Source organism: Nyctibius grandis, chromosome 3 (genome assembly GCF_013368605.1).
Source record: "Nyctibius grandis isolate bNycGra1 chromosome 3, bNycGra1.pri, whole genome shotgun sequence".
Lineage (NCBI taxonomy): Eukaryota > Metazoa > Chordata > Aves > Nyctibiiformes > Nyctibiidae > Nyctibius > Nyctibius grandis.
The window spans coordinates 10,535,109-10,553,527 of NC_090660.1; the positions used below are offsets into that span (position 1 = coordinate 10,535,109).

At 36.8% G+C, this 18,419-nt stretch overlaps 1 protein-coding gene across 1 annotated transcript in view; it reads right to left on the reverse strand.

Moving 5' to 3' along the window:
- DTNBP1 (dystrobrevin binding protein 1) overlaps positions 1-18,419 on the reverse strand; it is a 74,483-nt gene that overhangs the window by 33,999 nt on the left and 22,065 nt on the right. The window contains exon 7 of the mRNA XM_068396531.1: positions 7,489-7,511. Coding sequence (XP_068252632.1) covers positions 7,489-7,511 — 23 coding nt within the window. The remainder of the gene's footprint in view (positions 1-7,488; positions 7,512-18,419) is intronic.

Genomic DNA, 18,419 nt, shown 5'->3' on the forward strand with positions numbered 1-18,419 from the left:
CTCGATGATCTTAAAGGTCCTTTCCAACCAAAACAATTCTATGATTCTATGACCTTAACATTAATGTTATAGCACACACCTGTGGGCCAGCCTGGGTCAGCTGCCCTGGCTTTCACTGCTAATGGCCTTGATCACCATAGCACAGCTGTCCACAAACTAAAATAAAATGTAACAGAAAACTGATTCTATGAATTTTATCCCTATGAAACCAGGACAATAACCACCTCAGAAATGGGTGCCATTTTATGATTGGCTAAGATTCACCCAAGTCTGTATTGCCACTATCAAAGAAGCCCTGTTTTTCCCTCACCAGTTGAAAACTAATCAAAAATGGGAGGAAGGGAAATAATTTCCCATCATATCAGATTACTAAACCAGTTGACAGTGCAGTCCCCCTTTTGCCAAAGCATAATGGGAAACAGTGTTCTGATGTAGTGATTCAAGATAAAATTGTTGATAATTTTGTTTCTACAGTTTCAATACACCAAAAAAACCCCACTTTTTTCCCCTTCCATTGAAATGTAAATTCTATTTCTTGTATAGAAAATACTGTCTGTCCTGAAGACTTGACACTTGTAGACATTAACCTTACTAGGTAAAAAAGTTATTTCCAGTCATCTGCAAAATAAACGCATACACAAGATACTACCCATTGCAGTTTGCTTCACCCCAGACTTGAATACTTCATCCAGCAAATGTTTTGTTGTCTTGTCAAAGATTTTCAGCTACACCTGGTGCTCAACACAATAGTGTTGCCAATTGAAAAAGAAGTCATGTTTAGAGGGTCAGCAAGAGCCAAGCAATCGCTTTTGTGTGCTATCACATGCGATCTCTGCAGAAAACTCCCACTGTTCTTGGGTATGTATTCACACATAGAACAAGTTCTGAAAGTATGTCATTAAGGCTGATAACTCAGCCAAATAGAATCAGACGTATACAACTCATTCCACCTGTGGGCTACAGAAATGTACATTTGAAAGCTTTTACATCTCAGTGCTGGTGATATCTGCCCCAATGTATAAAGATTCAATTATTTACTGGGGAGGACTGAAATCAGTGAAAGACCAAGAGTGAACCTTCCTTAAATGTGCCCAAGCCTCAAATCTTTCCACTCTCAAGAGGATGGTTATCATATATGGGAGTCTTGGTCAATTCTTGCCACAGACAATACCGGACATCCAAAATTGCAAGGTTCTCCTCCCACAGCCTGGATGGGAAAGAAGCTGGTAACACACATTATTAACCAGAAATCTATCAGAATATTTTCAGCTCATAGCAAAATAATGAGGAAAAACACTGAAACCTGAATATCCTTGAAATTTTAACTCCATCTGAACTTTATTACAATAGAATTAAGCAATTGTTTCCCAACTGTTTTCTGGTATGCCAAAATAAGAATTGTCGTCTTTTACATCTGTGCTACAAGGTTTAAGTATTTTAGTTTTTGACCACGGTCACCTAAATAAATTCTAAAACAACCAGGAAACGCTCATAGCAGAAGCATTGCCTATCTATCTCCCACAGTGTGTTTTGGAAGACACCCTCCCTCCTCTATTCAAATGAGTCATTGAAATGCAAAATCACAAAATACAACATTAAATTAGAACCATCATTATTAACCAACTTGGTTATGGACACAATTTGTCAATAAAAAAAATCTTCACACTAATGAAACACCTTGAATGTTCCTAATGTGACAGGCTCTGGGGTAGTATATTTGGAAATGTTAAAGGAAACGAGCTCCACATGGCTGGTACGATTTTCTGTCACAGTCATCTACCCTTGCTCAGAAGAAACATACAGGAATGTGTGCTCAAAATTACAGCGCAACTTCTAGAACTGCTACATCATTGAATGTACAAGCCTTGTCACAGAATCACAGAATGGTTGGGGTTGGAAGGGACCTCTGGAAGTCATCTAGTCCAACCCCCTGCCAAAGCAGGTTCCCCTAAAGCAGGTTGCACAGGGTCGTGTCCAGGCAGGTTTTGAATAACTCCAGAGAATGAGACTCCACAACCTCCCTGGGCAGCCTGTCACCCTTATCACCCTCAAAGTAAGTAAGTTTTTCCTCATATTCAGATGGAATGTCTCATGTTTCAATTTGTGCCCCTTGTCCTGTCACTGGGCACCACTGAGAAGAGTCTGGCCCCATCTTCTTGCCACCCACCCTTAAGGTATTTGTAAGCATTGATAAGATCCCTTCTCAGTCCTCTCTTCTCCAGGCTAAACAGACCCAGCTCCCTCAGCCTCTCCTCATAAGAGAGATGTTCCAGTCCTCTAATCATCTTCACAGCCCTCCGTTGGACTCTTTCCAGTAGTTCCTTGTCTTTCTTGAATTGGTGGGCCCAGAACTGGACACAGTACTCCAGGTGTGGCCTCATTAGGGCAGTGTAGAGGGGGAGGATAACTTGCCTCGATCTGCTGGCCACACTCTTCCTAATGCACCCCAGGATACCATTGGCCTTCCTGGCCACAAGGGTACATTGCTGGCTCATGGTGAACTTGCCCACCAAGACTCCCAGGTCCTTCTCCGCAGAGCTGCTTACCAGTGGGTCAACCCCCAACCTGTACTGGTGCATGGGGTTACTCCTTCCTAGGTACAGGACCCTACACTTGCCTTTGTTGTCAAACACAAGCTGCAAAGATCTCCATTGCGTATTGCCCATGCATCTGGAAGGCAACATGAAGATTAGGAAAAAGTTGTTTATTTTGACAGCCATGAGAATACAGCACAATAAACTGGAACCCTAGATTGGAAGAAAAAAAACCAGTTTGACACACTATTTGTTGAGGTGAGTAGATTTCAAAAAAAGGAGAACAAAGGGATGGAGTCAACAGACTGCTCCAAGTATCACGTACTCTTATAGAAGGGAACAGTGAAAGCCAGGAAATTTGTTTAGATACAAACATATTTAAGCTACTGATAAAAGGACTGGAAAACTGCAATTTCAACGGAAGCATCTTAGATGCATGAAGAAGAATGACAAAAGATCTACATATCAAATGTGACCCAATGACTTAACCTAGAAGAGAAAAGCAAGGAAAAACACCTCTTTACTTCATGAGTCTCCTTCTCATAAAGAGTATTTTGATAAAGCTTTTAAAACTTATCAGGACTTGTTTGGGAGAGATCTCTGATGCAAAGGGCTGAAAACATATTTAGTTGTATTGTAAACAGAAGTGCTGAAAACAGTCATATGACCAGTTTCCCTGAGCTTGAACGAAACTAATCCCGTTAAAGCTTAGAAATATGCATGACTCAGTAGCCAAAGCCATGTGCATGTCTGCCCTGACAAAGTTTCTGCCACATTTCATTGTCCAAAAGTGCTGTGTTGCTGATTTCTAAATGGCCTCTATTGCTTTAGTTTTCTTTCCAGAAAAAACTCAAAACATTTCACCCTAAACTTTATTTTTTTAAATAAAAAGGGACTTTTAGAAGCAATGTCTAAATCTATCGTATACAGTTCCCATTTGGACAAAGTCTGAAGCAAACTCAGCAGCATATGTTATTACCATTGTGCAATTCTACTACTTTTATAACTTTAATTTTCCTTTCATTATCTACCTCACTGCCCTGCTTCACTCTTCCATCTTGTAAACAGATTAACAGTATTCTATAAATATTTACTACACAGTCCTGGCTGTGCTGGAACAGAAGAAACATTAACTTAAAAAAAATTGTACGATGTGCCTAGAAGAATGGTGGAATGATTTAAAATCTCAGTGCAGTCATGAATGCACTAGGTTTCAAGTATCAAGAGAAAATAACCACATATTTGCTATCTAATTTCTAGTTTCTCAGCTGTAAAAATGAAAATGATACACGGTCTTTCTAAACCATGGAAGAGTACAATCCATCACATGCTAAAAACAAATACACATTGACACAAATATCGACTAAAGTAAATTCTACTATTGCAAGAAATTGCCAAAATCCGCAACATTTTTTTTAGCAGTTTTATAAGCCTCAGCCAGGACAGGACACCACAGAGCACAAGCCAGCTCCTGCAAGCGGTTCTCCAAACCTTGGAATTGATGCATGCTACCAAGAAACTTGCAGGCTACTTTATATGACATACCTCATGTTTTCATCCGTAAATCTACCATCTTTGAGAGCATTGCTCTTTGAAAGATAAATTACTAAAAAAATAAACTAGACAAACCTTGAGATGTTTTGTCCTAGTGCACACTCACACTTCGAGTACATACATGCCAGTGATGTAGCAGTACCAACAGGGACACCACATACTCACTCTCTGCCTTCTTCAGAGAGAGATGCTTAACATAAAGAAGCAGGAAAGCTTTTGACCCTCAGGCTATACCATTCAGTGTCTTAATTCCAGTAAAACTAACTTTCTATCCTGAGCAAGGCACGAAAACTCAGCACTGGTGAACGTGTTACAGTAACGCAGTTACAGCTGGACACTGAAAAATGTGCATACAACCCTCTTTTCACCCCCTCTAGCAAACATATTTAAGGAATGTTTTTGTGGTACTTCGATTTCTGAAGATTCAGACAGAATGAACTTATATATTTATGAAATATATTTTTATGCAAGACATTTACCATCCTTAATCTGGAAGCTAATACTTTTTAGCATATGGGTATTGAAATTCACAAATAACAAGTTACTATTATGAAAACTGGCATTTCTGTTCTTTTCCATTAAAACACAATTTAATGTAGAATTGTTTCAGCTGCACATGCACTGAAAGATGCAAGTATATATAACGGTACTTTAAACAGTTCTTCTTTCCTGTCCCCTGTGCTGGATATTTTATGAACTGTATGTTTATGAACACATTTCACTCTGGACAGTTACGCAAGAATGAATTAGTTGAGGTTGTAGTCTATATTTGCAATATAAAATGTAAAGAATCATCTACCCAACTACTTACTCAACATATTTCAGTTGGAACCAACCTTTCTTGAATACAGCAAACCAGAGTTATAACCAAGATAAGACCTTATCATAAAAGGTAATGGTACTATTACTTCCTCACCTCAACCTTAAAATGTGTTAGGTATCACCACACCAAGATGTATTTCCTTTTTAGATGACTGTTACATTGGTAACTTCGACATGTTTCCTGCTTTTGCTGCTGCCTTTTCCTTCTGTGCCAGGATTTCTATGACCATCTACTGAGTTATTTCAGCATGCTTCATCAACTGAAACTAAACCAAACCAAATGACAGATCATTTTCTGCAGAAATCTAGTGAGCCTTGGAAGTAGCTTAAAACAGAGAAATGCAAGAAGGAGCCACCAGTTGGACTGGGCAAAGCTGCTGTAGAACTGAAACATCTGTCACTACACAATCGTGAATCCTTCATGATCACGAAGCTCTTACTTTCCCTGTTTCTAATCAGCTGATGAACTATATGCTAGATACTCAGAAATTGGCTGAATGCCCAAAAGGCCAGAAAAAGACTGACTGAAGTCAATGTAATGAACACCTCTATTTCATCATCCAGGTTAAGAACAAAAATTCCAAGTGGCACCAGATCTGAGAAAGAACACTTAGTAAGCAAGAAAGCATAAAAACATTTCCTCCAAGTATGTATTTCCAATCACCCATGCACCTGTTTTTTAGTAGTTTAATCTCAATTTCCTGGGAAAACGCCAGGCAAGGCAGTGAAAGTTGTTGCCGAAGTCAAAATATGGTATGTTTATTTTAGAGCATGTTGTTGTCATCCTATAGAAAGAATTTAGGCTTGTTTGATAGGACTGTTCTTGAAAGTTTCTTAGCTATGATTCCTCTCTCTTCTGCCAGGTACAAGCTTGTCCATAAGTTTATTGTAAAAAAAAAAAAACAAAACAGAAATTAGGCTGACTGATGTTTAATACCTGTTTTTAAAGATCAGTCACTCTGTCTGTGCTTTTCCAGCCTTCCATAGCTTCTGCAATTCTTTTGAGTATTGTAGAACAAATTTGATCAGTTGGTTCAAAAATGTCCAATAGGCCTCGAGCATCCTTTAACCTGGTCTTTCCTTGTTATAGCACGAGATCCTACTCCTTTCCCATTGATTTTGGCTGCATTAGTCACAGACTGCAGTTGAACTCTTCAGTGAAGAAACATGCAAAGACTCTGACTTTTTTTCTTGGCATCTGTTTGTAATTTTCGCTCTTTGTAGTAAACTAAAGGACTTCTCTTGGCTACCAAGACAAGCCTTATCTACTCAAGACAAGCCTTTCATGACTAGTATTGGCAGTCTGTATGCGTCTGTATCCATTACAGAACCAGTTACTTAGTTTGCTACAAATTTCAAGGTCAACACGCAGCTAATACCTTCCTCTTCCATAAAAATAATTGTCTTTGTAAAATACTCACTGTCAAATAAAGTTACAATCTCTTTTGGAAAAACAAGAAGCCAAGAGAGAAATAACTTTGGAAACCATCCTCCTGGCTCCCAGAAACTCACTTAAAACCCCTAATCAATACAAACGTCAGGATTCACTATTCTCACAAGCATCAGGTACTACAAAGTAGCTGCCTTGCTTTGGAACAGAATGAGCTTAGCATTGTCTTTGGTTTTGTATTGAGCTAGTCTGTGTTGAAAGCTGTCAAATCAATCAAAAAAAGGGTTGTTATGGTAAGCTACAGATAAAGTGACATTTTACATAATCTGTGTTGCTTGTCTTTTAATGTTAGCTTTATTATTTTCCTTTTTTAGCATTATGTAAAGATGAGAGAGTAATGAACTGAAAAGGCAAAGAGGAATGCAGCTGATGGAAATTTCCACCCCTTCTTTCAATTTCAAGAGACAATTAATTGATATAAGTCAAGGTACTTGACTTCCTTCTCATAAATAAAGACTAGTCACAAAGCCACAGTCACACCTTATTCAAAGCAAAAGATAATAGTAATTGTCAAGCTGATCAAATATTAACATTAGTAGGTAGAGTAAGCCTGAATTTAAAATTCACTGAAAATGGTAATGTGTTCCATCTATGTACCACAGGCAAAGCAATAATACATGACAGAGTTTCTAGCCATTGCATATTATTTAGGACAGATTTGTATATATCATCACGTATACCCAACAAGTTGAGCTAAAAAAATTGCATTTTTCTGATGTAACATAATACTGTGAAAACTTCCTAGAAGTTGCTAGACAAAAGTCTAACAAGTAACAGCCTGCAACACATGTCAAAAACACATTCATGCTAGAAAAGACATCAACTAGTTGAAGACAAAGCCCTTAACTTCCAAAGTTGAACACCAAGGGGAAGACTTGAATTAGATACAGAATCTCTGAAACCTAGCTAAGACAACAGAATCATCTGTGCTCTTCCTACACGTATGACTCTCCCAAAGAAACCAGTAGCAAGAACAGGTAAATTGAAAAATAAACCGCCTGCTGGGTCAACACAAAATTAACATTATCAGACGTAGAACTGGAACATCTCCTTACTAGTTTCACTTAATACAAGAATTACTGTAACTCTCGCAAACATTCAGGTGAAAAAATTAAAAATAGAATTTACCTTTGAACGTCTCAAGTTCCTTCCTGTTGGAGAAAAGTAGAATCAGAAAAAAAAAAAACATTATTAGAAATACTATATCTAGAACTACAGGAGATATTTTACACAGTTTAAGGCTCATTAAAAGATGAAAAACAAAGAATTTGAGTATCATTGTTTATAAGGGTAATATTACTAAGTGTGCTTATATAAAGCAAACACTATCAACTTGTTTAGAAATCAGGCTACCACCTATTTATAAACATGTACAATTATGCAAATATTGCACATTTATATCTAGTCACATAATTTCTAGATACACTGTTGCAAAAATAACCAAGACTTCTTAAGGCTTTAGGCACTAAAACATCCAATGCTTAGCAAAGCTTTGCCAATTTATAGCATAGTGAGTAACAATTAGCGTTCCACTTTCATCAATGCTATTCAAAATCCTTTTAGCAACAGTGAAGGAGAAAAATTTGACATCACTCACTCAGTCACAACACACTTTAAAGGCAACAGAGGCATACAGTGCCATTCCTCAGAGGAGAGGATTTTGAAGTACAGAGTGACAGATAACCCACAATACTCACGTAACAGAAAGCTAAGAAATTAAGTCAACAGCAATAGTATCTTTCTTCCTTCATACCAGGCCACCTTCCACTTTTAATAGTGATGCAATTGTGAATGCAAAGGCTATAAAACTAAGAGAAATATTTTCTCTGTTTTCAAGACACTGCAAAATGCTCCATTTGCCATTGCTACAAAGTAGTGATTTATCATTAATTTAGAGGATAAAAAAGAATAAAAAAGTTATAGCTTAGGTAAGGCAGAATGCTGGCCTTTTCCTTACAATACACTCATTTATAAGAAACATCTTTTCAGCCTGTGCCTTGCAGACTGCCTAGTTAAATTCTGAATTTTGAAAGCAAAAGTGATTACAAGAAGAATAAACTAAAAAAAAAGACTGAACTAACAGTTGTCCAGATAAATGATTCTACTCACCATCCATAGACTAAAACATGCTTCAGTCATTACCAAATACACTGTTTCACAATACATACTCTATACTATAATAACTCCTTCTCCTCCCTAACAGATGATACAATTCAGCATTTATTCTTGCATCAAAACCAGACAAAACTGTTTCGAGCCCGAAACAATTTATTTTCTAAGCAGGACAAAGTATCTAAAAGAAGCAAGAGAATATATTTACCTCCACATTTTCAGTGAACATCCCACTTTTGTCACTGAATGTCAAATACAGGTTTTTGAAAGAATGGGCGCTTTACCAGGAAATAAACTATAGTGAGATTTACAGTAGCCAAGTCTGTTAGTTGTCACTTCCTGTGAGTATCTATTTCACTTCCTGCTTCTCCTCCATCCCTTTCCCAAGGTAGTTTCTGCCTTTGTTACCAGAGAAGAAAGCTACTTCACACCACCTATGATCTGCACGTTCATACTCTGACAATTTTTTCCTACCCTGTGTACTCTAAATATAATTACAAAATTCTTAAGCACCCTCACAAATTGCACTGCTTATGTTTCGATAATGGCCTACTTGTTGAGAAAACAACAATCACAGGAAATGCTTGTTTTCCACAGACTGAAACAAAACCATACTGAGGAAACATCTTGTGAAAGTAAGAGGAAAAAAACCTGTGCTCGTTGCTCCTAAAACCAGGAGGTTTTCTGCCACTGGTCTCCAAAAGGGAAGACAAAACAATTACTGTCATTGTGTTCAAACAGATTAGCAAACAAGATGGCAATACAGTAACAAACTGACAGTGATATTCATTGCTTTTGTCTAAAACCCGAGAATTTTCCCTTTCAAAATCTATCAATATTTTTAGGGTTGGTGCATTAAGATTCTGTCACTATATCCGTATATATAATGTCATTCATTAAGAAAGCTGGAAATGAATATTTGACAAAACTTTTTTTTAGAACACATATCTCTGAAAAATTTAAAACCTCTACGACTAGCATACAGTAAAAATACCGATTTGGAATCTAAGGATCTGCATTTCCTAGTATCCTCATAGCAATTCAGATCCAAAACCTGATGATTCTTTATATTTTAGACAATATGAATGAAACAATCACATCTTGTGGCTTCTCACAACACTCTTAATAAAATATACATTTAGAAATATATATTAAAAACATTCTCATTGAAAATATGCTCTGCATCAGCAACATGGAGGATTTTTTTAAAATCAAATTATCCAAATAAAAACTTGAAGTTTTTAAATTTTAATCCTAAATCTCATTCATCAGCAGCTTTGGTAAGAACTAAAAGTGGAAAGAAGACTATGACTTGTAAAGACACTGGAAAAACAGATAATTTAAGATTAAATTAGAGTATTTTCTAGATTTGGAATTACAAAGTTCTAGACAGTCGTACAGAAAAAAATGTACTAAAAAGTATTACATTTCTCCTCCCCTTTGTAAGTAAATAAATAATTTTGTATTTATTGATAAACTGTCAGGAAGAAGATACTTCCTACATCTTCTTTATGAATGTAGAGACAAAAAATCATCTGCAGAAGTAAATACATTGAACTTATATTAAGAATGAAACTGTATTTGGAACACAGACATTCTATAAAGAAAAAGCAGTTAGCTTGAGTAATTAAAACAAAAAAGATTAATCTTAAACCAGTTCTGGAGAACAGCTGTCTTGAAAACGAGGTTAAAAGGCAAGTGGGAGGAAAAACCTGCATTGGAAATAGGCCTGGATGAGTAGCTAGAGTGCTGCCTCTTACTACTTTAGATCTTGCCATATTAAATTACCAGCATTGATGCTATATATTACATTTTTGTATTTGTTTTTCTTTTACTTTAAATTGTTCATTCTTTGAGATCATTTTTCACATTAGGTTTATACAAAAGCTACAGCAGCAGAGCTCAGCCTTTGATGGACAGCTTCTTAACAACTGCATACTAGAAGACAAAACTGCAGTACAATGAATCATCTCAGCAGAAGAGCTCTGTCAACTGTTTCAGCTCAGAAGTGTATTACCCTATACATGTTTTCTGCAGGAAAAGGCTAGCCTTCCCCTCTACCCCATTTGTCTAACTAGTTTAAGGCAATTGAAAGCTTTCTACAGAGAAACACTCCTGGATTTTACAGAGTTTTTGTCCAAAAAAGTTCATGCACTTCACAGATGGATGAGATAATCCTTTCCATTATTATTAGAAAGAAAACACACACCTGCCTTGCCCCTAGCCTCCCTACATATGAAGGCTCTTGAAGCCCAGCGTGGGCTGCTCAGCACCTATCCAGGATTAAAGGAACTCCCATGCTGGGTCTGACCACTAATCAATCAAACCCACTATTTGACATCTGACTATACACTCTTTTACTTTAGCTACTAAATTTTAGGTTAGTGCCAACAAATCTGCCTAGTTACACAAACAGGAATATTCTTTACTTTTTTACAGTTAACAGTAAGCTTTCAGAAGAAAGGACTTAATTAACAGTTGTATTATAATATAATATCAATACTTCCTCTCAGTGAAAGATGAAGTTTAGTACCACTGAGCAGGAAAAAGAAACCTAAAATAACAGGCTAGAGGCTAAAATAATCAGACTATAAAGGCATGAAAAGGCACTTTAAAAGTAAATCTTGTTCAGTGTGCAGTGCAACTTATGCAGCCCAGCTTCTTTCCTGAGAGGCAAGAGCCTGTACAGCCTCCATCTACACTGGAGTTGTGCCCATGAAAACCATTTGGCCACACATACAGGCAGTAATTTTCATCTCTTCCTTTCCAGTTGCTTGTTTTCATAAAATAGATGGGGGGCTTAATTACTCTATGAAATTCTATATCCCTCAAATTCACTTGAAAATGACTGACAGGATAGTAGCAAGTAAAGGGCAACAATTGTCAGCGAAACTCCAATTACATAAGCCTGATTGCCTACTTCTTGAAGATAACACTTAAGGCAGGACAAAGATGATATTCGGGTATATTTTAATGCCAGCATAAGAGACATGCTAATCACACTCTCAGCCCCTTCTGAGCATGATGGATATAGGTAAATCTGACAATAAACCCCTCTATGCACCATGCCTTAAAAGGCACAGCCAATAATGTCTCATGGTTCAAAATAACCTAAAGAAATTAAATTAAACCATTGTTAATGCAAGAGATTCCATTGAGAACTTCTCTGAAACATCTCATCCAAAAAGACCTGAGACACAGGTATAGACGAAAAGGATATATATAAACATTGAAAAAATACAATACCCCATTTTAGTCTGAAGTATACCTTTTATACAAATTTTTATTTGCAAGAAGTACAATGAATTCTGAAGCGAATTAAAACTGTAGTGCCTTGAAGCTCTGCTGAAACAGGATGTGTCTTTTGAATTTTTTTTTAAAGTTACCTGGAATGTACTGATGATCTTGTTGTCAGTGGTCTCAACTTCTTAATTTACAGAAGAGTTGAGCTTCAGGGTTTGTGGTGAGAATACACATATTTTGGAGACCAAAGGTGAAGCAAACTGTCTACAATATATAACTAGTCCCACACCAGAACCCACAGGAACAGTTAGAAGGCAAATACAAATTCCCAATTACCTTCCCATTCCTCTCAGGCTTTTCACTGCACTGTTGGATTAACCCTGCTTTAGTCACTGAGATAGACACTAGGAAGAAGATCCTACTGCATATCACTGCTAAACGAAAATAAATCCAGAAAGAGGAATATGGGAGGAGAAGGAAAAGCAAGAGGGGGAAGGCAACTAAAGATCAAAGACAAACGCTTGCTGGAAGTTTCCAACTTCACAAACTAGAACTGTGCGTAAAGATACAGATATGCTAAAATCCTGTAAATTCAACTTATGTGAACACCACATCATTCCTCCAAAATTCAATCCTCCAGTCTTCTAGGTGATCCAGCCAGATTTACAGATCATGTAATACACCCTAGTGTGGTGCTCTGTAATACACGGAAGCCGTCTAGAGTGCCTGGCTCCTGGTTCGCACAACTGGGTATAGGATGTGGCAGCTTCAAGGTCAGCCATTAGAGGTTCCCGAGCCAGCGTAGGGTGGAGACAGAGAAGGACAGAGAGGCCTTGGTACAGGGCTTCCAGCTGCTATACAGCAACTGGACAAACGTATCAATACTAATCTGTAGCCACTTCTAGAGAGAGCATGGAAAAAAAGTTAGGTAATTTGTGAAAGTGTCCTGCACAGACACAGGCCGTAACAGAGAACTGGAAGCAGAGGACAGAAGCAGTCCCAGCCTTTCTATACTTTTGCTAAGGTAAACAATAAAACACACACATAGCCTCTACAAAATACTTCTACTTCAAGAAAACCACATCTTGCATTGAAAGAGGCCTCTTACCTGAAGCCAAATCCCAACAATACTTGAATCAAGTATTCCATCTTAGATTGAATATATATTTCGGATTTTCTATATTCCAACATTTTTCACACCTAAAAATCCACTACGAATCAAGAAAATGCAGCTGCCAGTAGATGACAACTGGATTTACAATTACTTAAGCTTGATGTTTCTGCTAAAGCATGTGGCATGCAAATACGTTCATTGTCTTCTCTTGTCACTTTTAGATTTAAGGAATTAAAGTAGCTGATGAAAACAGGTCAATTCATAATCACATTTAAAATTTGTGCTGCCTGCAAACTCAAAGATGTTTCTATTACTTCACAATTCGTTTCTTTCTTTACAATCACACAGATCAGCACTTTTTTACTAAACAACAACAAACCTTCTCAAACACCTGGAATTCAGAACACAATTGTGCAGCAAAGCCTTGATTCAACTTGATCAGAATTTAATATAAGGCCTGCAATAGCAGATTTGCTGAAGTGGTTTTGCTTGGGTTTGGGTTTTGTTTTTTTTTTTTTAATAAAATTTAAACAGAATGGAAAGACAAAGTATCAAAGGTAGTAACTTCTGCTTAAGAGCTTATTGATCATCTAATAGTGACCACTGTCACGTTTTTGCTACCCAGTTGAGGAATAACAGTAACTGCAAAACCACACGTTCTGCTGTATATTTGCAGTTCCGCACTGTTTTAAGCAGGTATCCGTAAGGGAAATTCTTGAAGATTTAAGTACTGTATTAAATGCAGACAGCTCAAAGCTTTGCAAACTTGTCTGAAAGCCGATCATCCTCCTATCCTTCACCTGTAAATGATGACGAATTATCAGTGATTCCTTGGCTGCACAGTTCATTACAAATTCTTATTTATATTTCTTTAAAGAGCAGCTTTCAAAGGAGTCAAACTATTCTTTGATCACTTCAAGATAATAAATGTCATCAGTTATTTCAGAATATTGCCCATATGATCTCAACCCACAGAATCACTGACAAAAACCTAGCCAAATAAGAATGTAGATTAAAAAATTTTTTTGAAAAATCCAGTGTAGTCAAAAACATCCTGCTTTAAGTGAATGAAATCAACGTGAATTCAGTTTGGTCAGCAAAAGTAAGACAAGGTTCTCAGGTTCTACCGTATCTTGCAAAGGGCTATAACGCTAAGGTCAATTTTCCAAACGTAACAAAACACGAGGGAATTCAGTTAAATACCGAGAGACCACAGAAACACCAAGCTATTTACAATGAAGCCAGCAGGCAGAATTGACAGTTCCGTGTCTTGTCTTCAGGGAAAGAGTAGGCAAATAAGAAAGTAACAAAGTCATAAATAAATGTCAGGAATTATTTTCTAACACTAGCCCTGAAAATAATAGTCAATAAATTCAAACTAGACTCAAGCGTAAACAAAAGACAATCTCAAGACAGCATATAGATGGTAAAAATTAGGTATTAAATTTGAAGATTTTACAATGAAATGTGTTCATAAATGTTGAGTTGTAAATACTATTTACAAACAAAAAATAACATTTAAAGACGGTATAGCTGCTTATCTGTAATTTCACTTAAAAATATTTCTGACACCTAACAAGACCCAGAACAAACCTGAGGGATACTGCATTTCACCTGTTATGTCTGATACAGGTAAGTTTTCAAAATGATATAAAAAAAATTTCCTTCCATAGCCTGATTCAAGCTTTAGTCAGCTAGAAAGCCATAAGAGGTACTTTCCTCTGGATGTCATCAGAAGTTAAAGCAAAAAACCTGAGAACTCAAAACTTACATCACTTGCATGGTGCACAGAAATAATTTAAGTCCTTTTTTGTGTACTTAGGATTAGCACTTATGACAATGACACAAAAATGTTTTCCCTCCCTTTGATTGCTTGAGTACCCTTTTCAGATCACTTAGGTCAACTACTACTTCGAAATAGCTTTGAGCCTGAAGCAATGAAAAGCCTTCAAATAATGAAAAATAAATAAAAACTAAAGCTACTACTAAAGCACCGTTGGAATTAAGCAACAGGCAAGGTTTTCTATTTATCTGAAGAAACGCTGATGACAGGTCAGGATTCTTCACCATCAAATGTGAAATTTTATCCAGTAAAAGAGAAGAGCAGAGAACTAAGGAATTTAAATGACGTTGCAATAGAGATTTTTTTGCTTCCATACTCAAATGGAGCTACAAAAGTAGCTGAAGTCTTTCCGTGTCTTCCAGCAACACTCCTACATCAACTTCATTCCCCATGATGGAACGGATCAAAGTAAAATTTCGTAACAGAAATTACAAACATCAACTGGTAATCAAGCTAATAAATACAACTAAAACCAAATACTACCCTCATATACTCAGCAGTTTCAGGGTACAGTGAAAGCATTTCTCTTTGGATGTTCCAAGAAAAGAAACAAATATTTTTCTTGATGAATAACACTGGGGGTCACCTTTCAGGTGCCATCATTCAAAAGAACAGTAAAAATTCAGGAGATGGCATTAAAACCAGAAGAAAATGGTAGTGAAATCATTAAAAGCAACCACGTGTTTTGTCCTCTACTAAGAAACTGATGCAGGCTGTTTAGCACTGGAACCATTCCAAACTGGAACCTGAAATGCAGAATAAATTCTTAGCTCCCTCTAAAAGCTTATGCCTTCAGATGTAAGGACCCAGTTTTTACACTTTTGCTTTCATCCTGTTGCTATGCAAAAACGGGACAGGTCTTAAATTTAAATTTTTTTTAACTTTTATCTTAGTATGCAATGTCATTGGATAACTAACAGATACACGTATCAGCACAGTTTATTTATTTTCATCATGCAACCAAAAGTTTGGGAATCAAATTTAAAGCTGAAATTTGAGAGAAGAAATTTAAGAGAAGCTGAAGTTTAAGAGAAGGTAAAACAACTCCACCATCAAAGGCCACCTCCACCACCAACTCCACCATCTTTAGTCTTTCCTAGAATGAAAAAGGGTTCCTGCAAACCTCTTTTTGGTACATCCACACAACAAAATCCAGACCTTCCTTTAACTTGGCCATCAATTTCCCCATAAGTATTAAAAGAAAAAAAATTACTGTATTCAAAAACTGGCCAAACTTTATTCACTAAGTGACACATAATATGCCACAAGTCCACAAAAACAAAGTAGTAAAAAAAACCCTGTAACCCCACGTGCACTCTTCACCATTCATGCTGTGGTTCCACACAGCACGAATGCAATTGTGGCAGTTCAAAGTTACAACTTGCACCACTTCAGGCATCCTCAACACATCCCTTTAACACAGGAATGTAAAATCTCCCTCACAGAGGTGTCAATAAATGCATTTAACACTTCTCTTTTTTCAAGAATTTTTAAACAAATTGGTTTTGGGTGTAAATGAAAAGGAATTATGAAAGAGCTCAGGAAAATAAATCATAGTGAAGAAAGACAGAATTTATCAGGAGGCATTGTAACCATTGCTCAAAAGCAGAGAACGGATTTTAGCATGGTAATGGCAATCATCTAAGCTCTGTTCTCCTGCCACTAGCCACAATGAATGAATTACTTTGATAAATAATGCAGTTTTGAGGTGAGGGAGAGTATACAACAACGGTTAAGGCAGTACTGCACTATCTATTATTGGTACAATAAGTCTGGACAAAGAATGCCTGGTACTAACAGATTGACAGGATTTGCAGATTATGCCCAGTAACCAGCACTACATAAAGGTAGAGAAAAGTTATGTGGGATTGACATAATGTTTCACATTTTCTAGAAAACATTAGTCAAAGGTGCTGGTAAGATGCAGAGGATCCAACACAAACATTCGGTCTTTAATCACAGGTCACAAAAGCCAACAAAGAAAAAATCTTTTATATGCCTAATCAAAAGAAAACGAAACTATAGGGAGAAGGTACACGACAAATCTCTTTATAACAATGTCATTGTCTCTCTGCATTACGCAAAGGCCACCACAATAGAAGGGCAAAATTAAATCAACTTGAAAGTGACAGAAATTATACTGCACATTCACACCTTGCAAATAAAATAAAAAACTGCCAAACCCCCTACAATCTTTTGATCTGCTATGTATTCAGTCTCACCCAATGTTTTCAAATACTTGGAGCAGTGATGGGAGTAAAATTCCCTGATAACAAAGCAGCCTGCTCCTTTGGGTTTGATGCATGCAAAATACTGTGCTGCAAGTGTTCTTGCAAACAAAAGAAAGTTCAGAGCCCTAAAACTACACAAAAGGAAGCATAATTATCAGGGGAACTTTTCCAAAGCTTGTGAAAACCCCAGTTTTTCAGGATCAATAGGAATTTTAATTCCATGTGTCTGTCCAAATAAGCTGCAATAACTGACGGCCATAAAATTAATTCTAGTCAGTTATCACCACGAAAACACTTGCTACTGATTGAGCTGTACGCAAACTCATGAACAGCAGAATGGAAAACATCTCTGCAATGGGAACTCTGCTTTGAGCACAGAAATTTATAGCCATACAATTACTGCCTAATGAAAACTCAAAATCCAGTCATCCACTGCATGTCTACCATGAACGCTGGCCTGAAGATAATAAAAGTTCTGCATCCACCCGTACAAAATCATTATTTATGTACCCAGGTACACACAGGTAGAGCAGCTGAAAATCTATACCACCAGAAGAGTGATCAAGAAGAATATGGCATGAAACCTTACTTTAATGAAAAATTTGATGAGAATTATGAAACATGTAGCTAGAGTCTTAGAAATAATTCACAGGACATTTAATGCTGGAAGGAAATAATATACTTGTTTGAAACATTAGTAACAATAGTATATTTTTTACATACAAAAAATTAATTTGACAAATTAACATGCAAAGCTTAAAAGGGTTACGAAGGTACAATTTACATTTATCACTGCCAGATGGGAGGGAGTCATCACTGAAGATGATGTACTGTACAGAGTACTGTTCCAGCTTATAATGCTGGGGAGCGCTATTGGATCTAAACATCTATAGACATAGAAGTCTATAAGCAACACGATTTTATATGGCAGTGTATTACCCATTCCATCTTCTCTCACCTGATCTTGGCAAAAAAAAAAATTAAATTAGGTTAAACAAGATCGCAAAAAAAATGGCAGCCTTTTACAGTGATACTACAGGAGGTAAAGATAATATTTGAAAGCAACATGCAGCAGAAAAATAATAATACAAAATATTTTTGTATGTTAGTGAGTAAATAACCATTAATTGGCCCAAGTTAGAAGGAACTTTTCCAAAAAGCGGACTAGTCCCAATTGTCTAAAGAAGTTTTTGTATTTACTTTTTTGAACGTTTATGTTGGTCAGGCCTAACGTAAGCCACTGCATCTGACTGCAACAATTCCTACTGCTTCTTACGTTCCTAAAGCAATTAGAAAGAGGGATAAAACCAATAGAAGACCATAGAGAAGAAATAAACTTAACAGTGGTAACTGATTAAGATATTTTCTCACATACACATCTCTAATCTACACAATGTGATTGCCGTAAATTTTATACCCTTATGAATTAGAAAGTAAATCAAACATGCTTCTCCTCCAGAAGCATAAAACCACCACCACGGAATGGCAATGCATCTAACAAGAATGATGACAATCT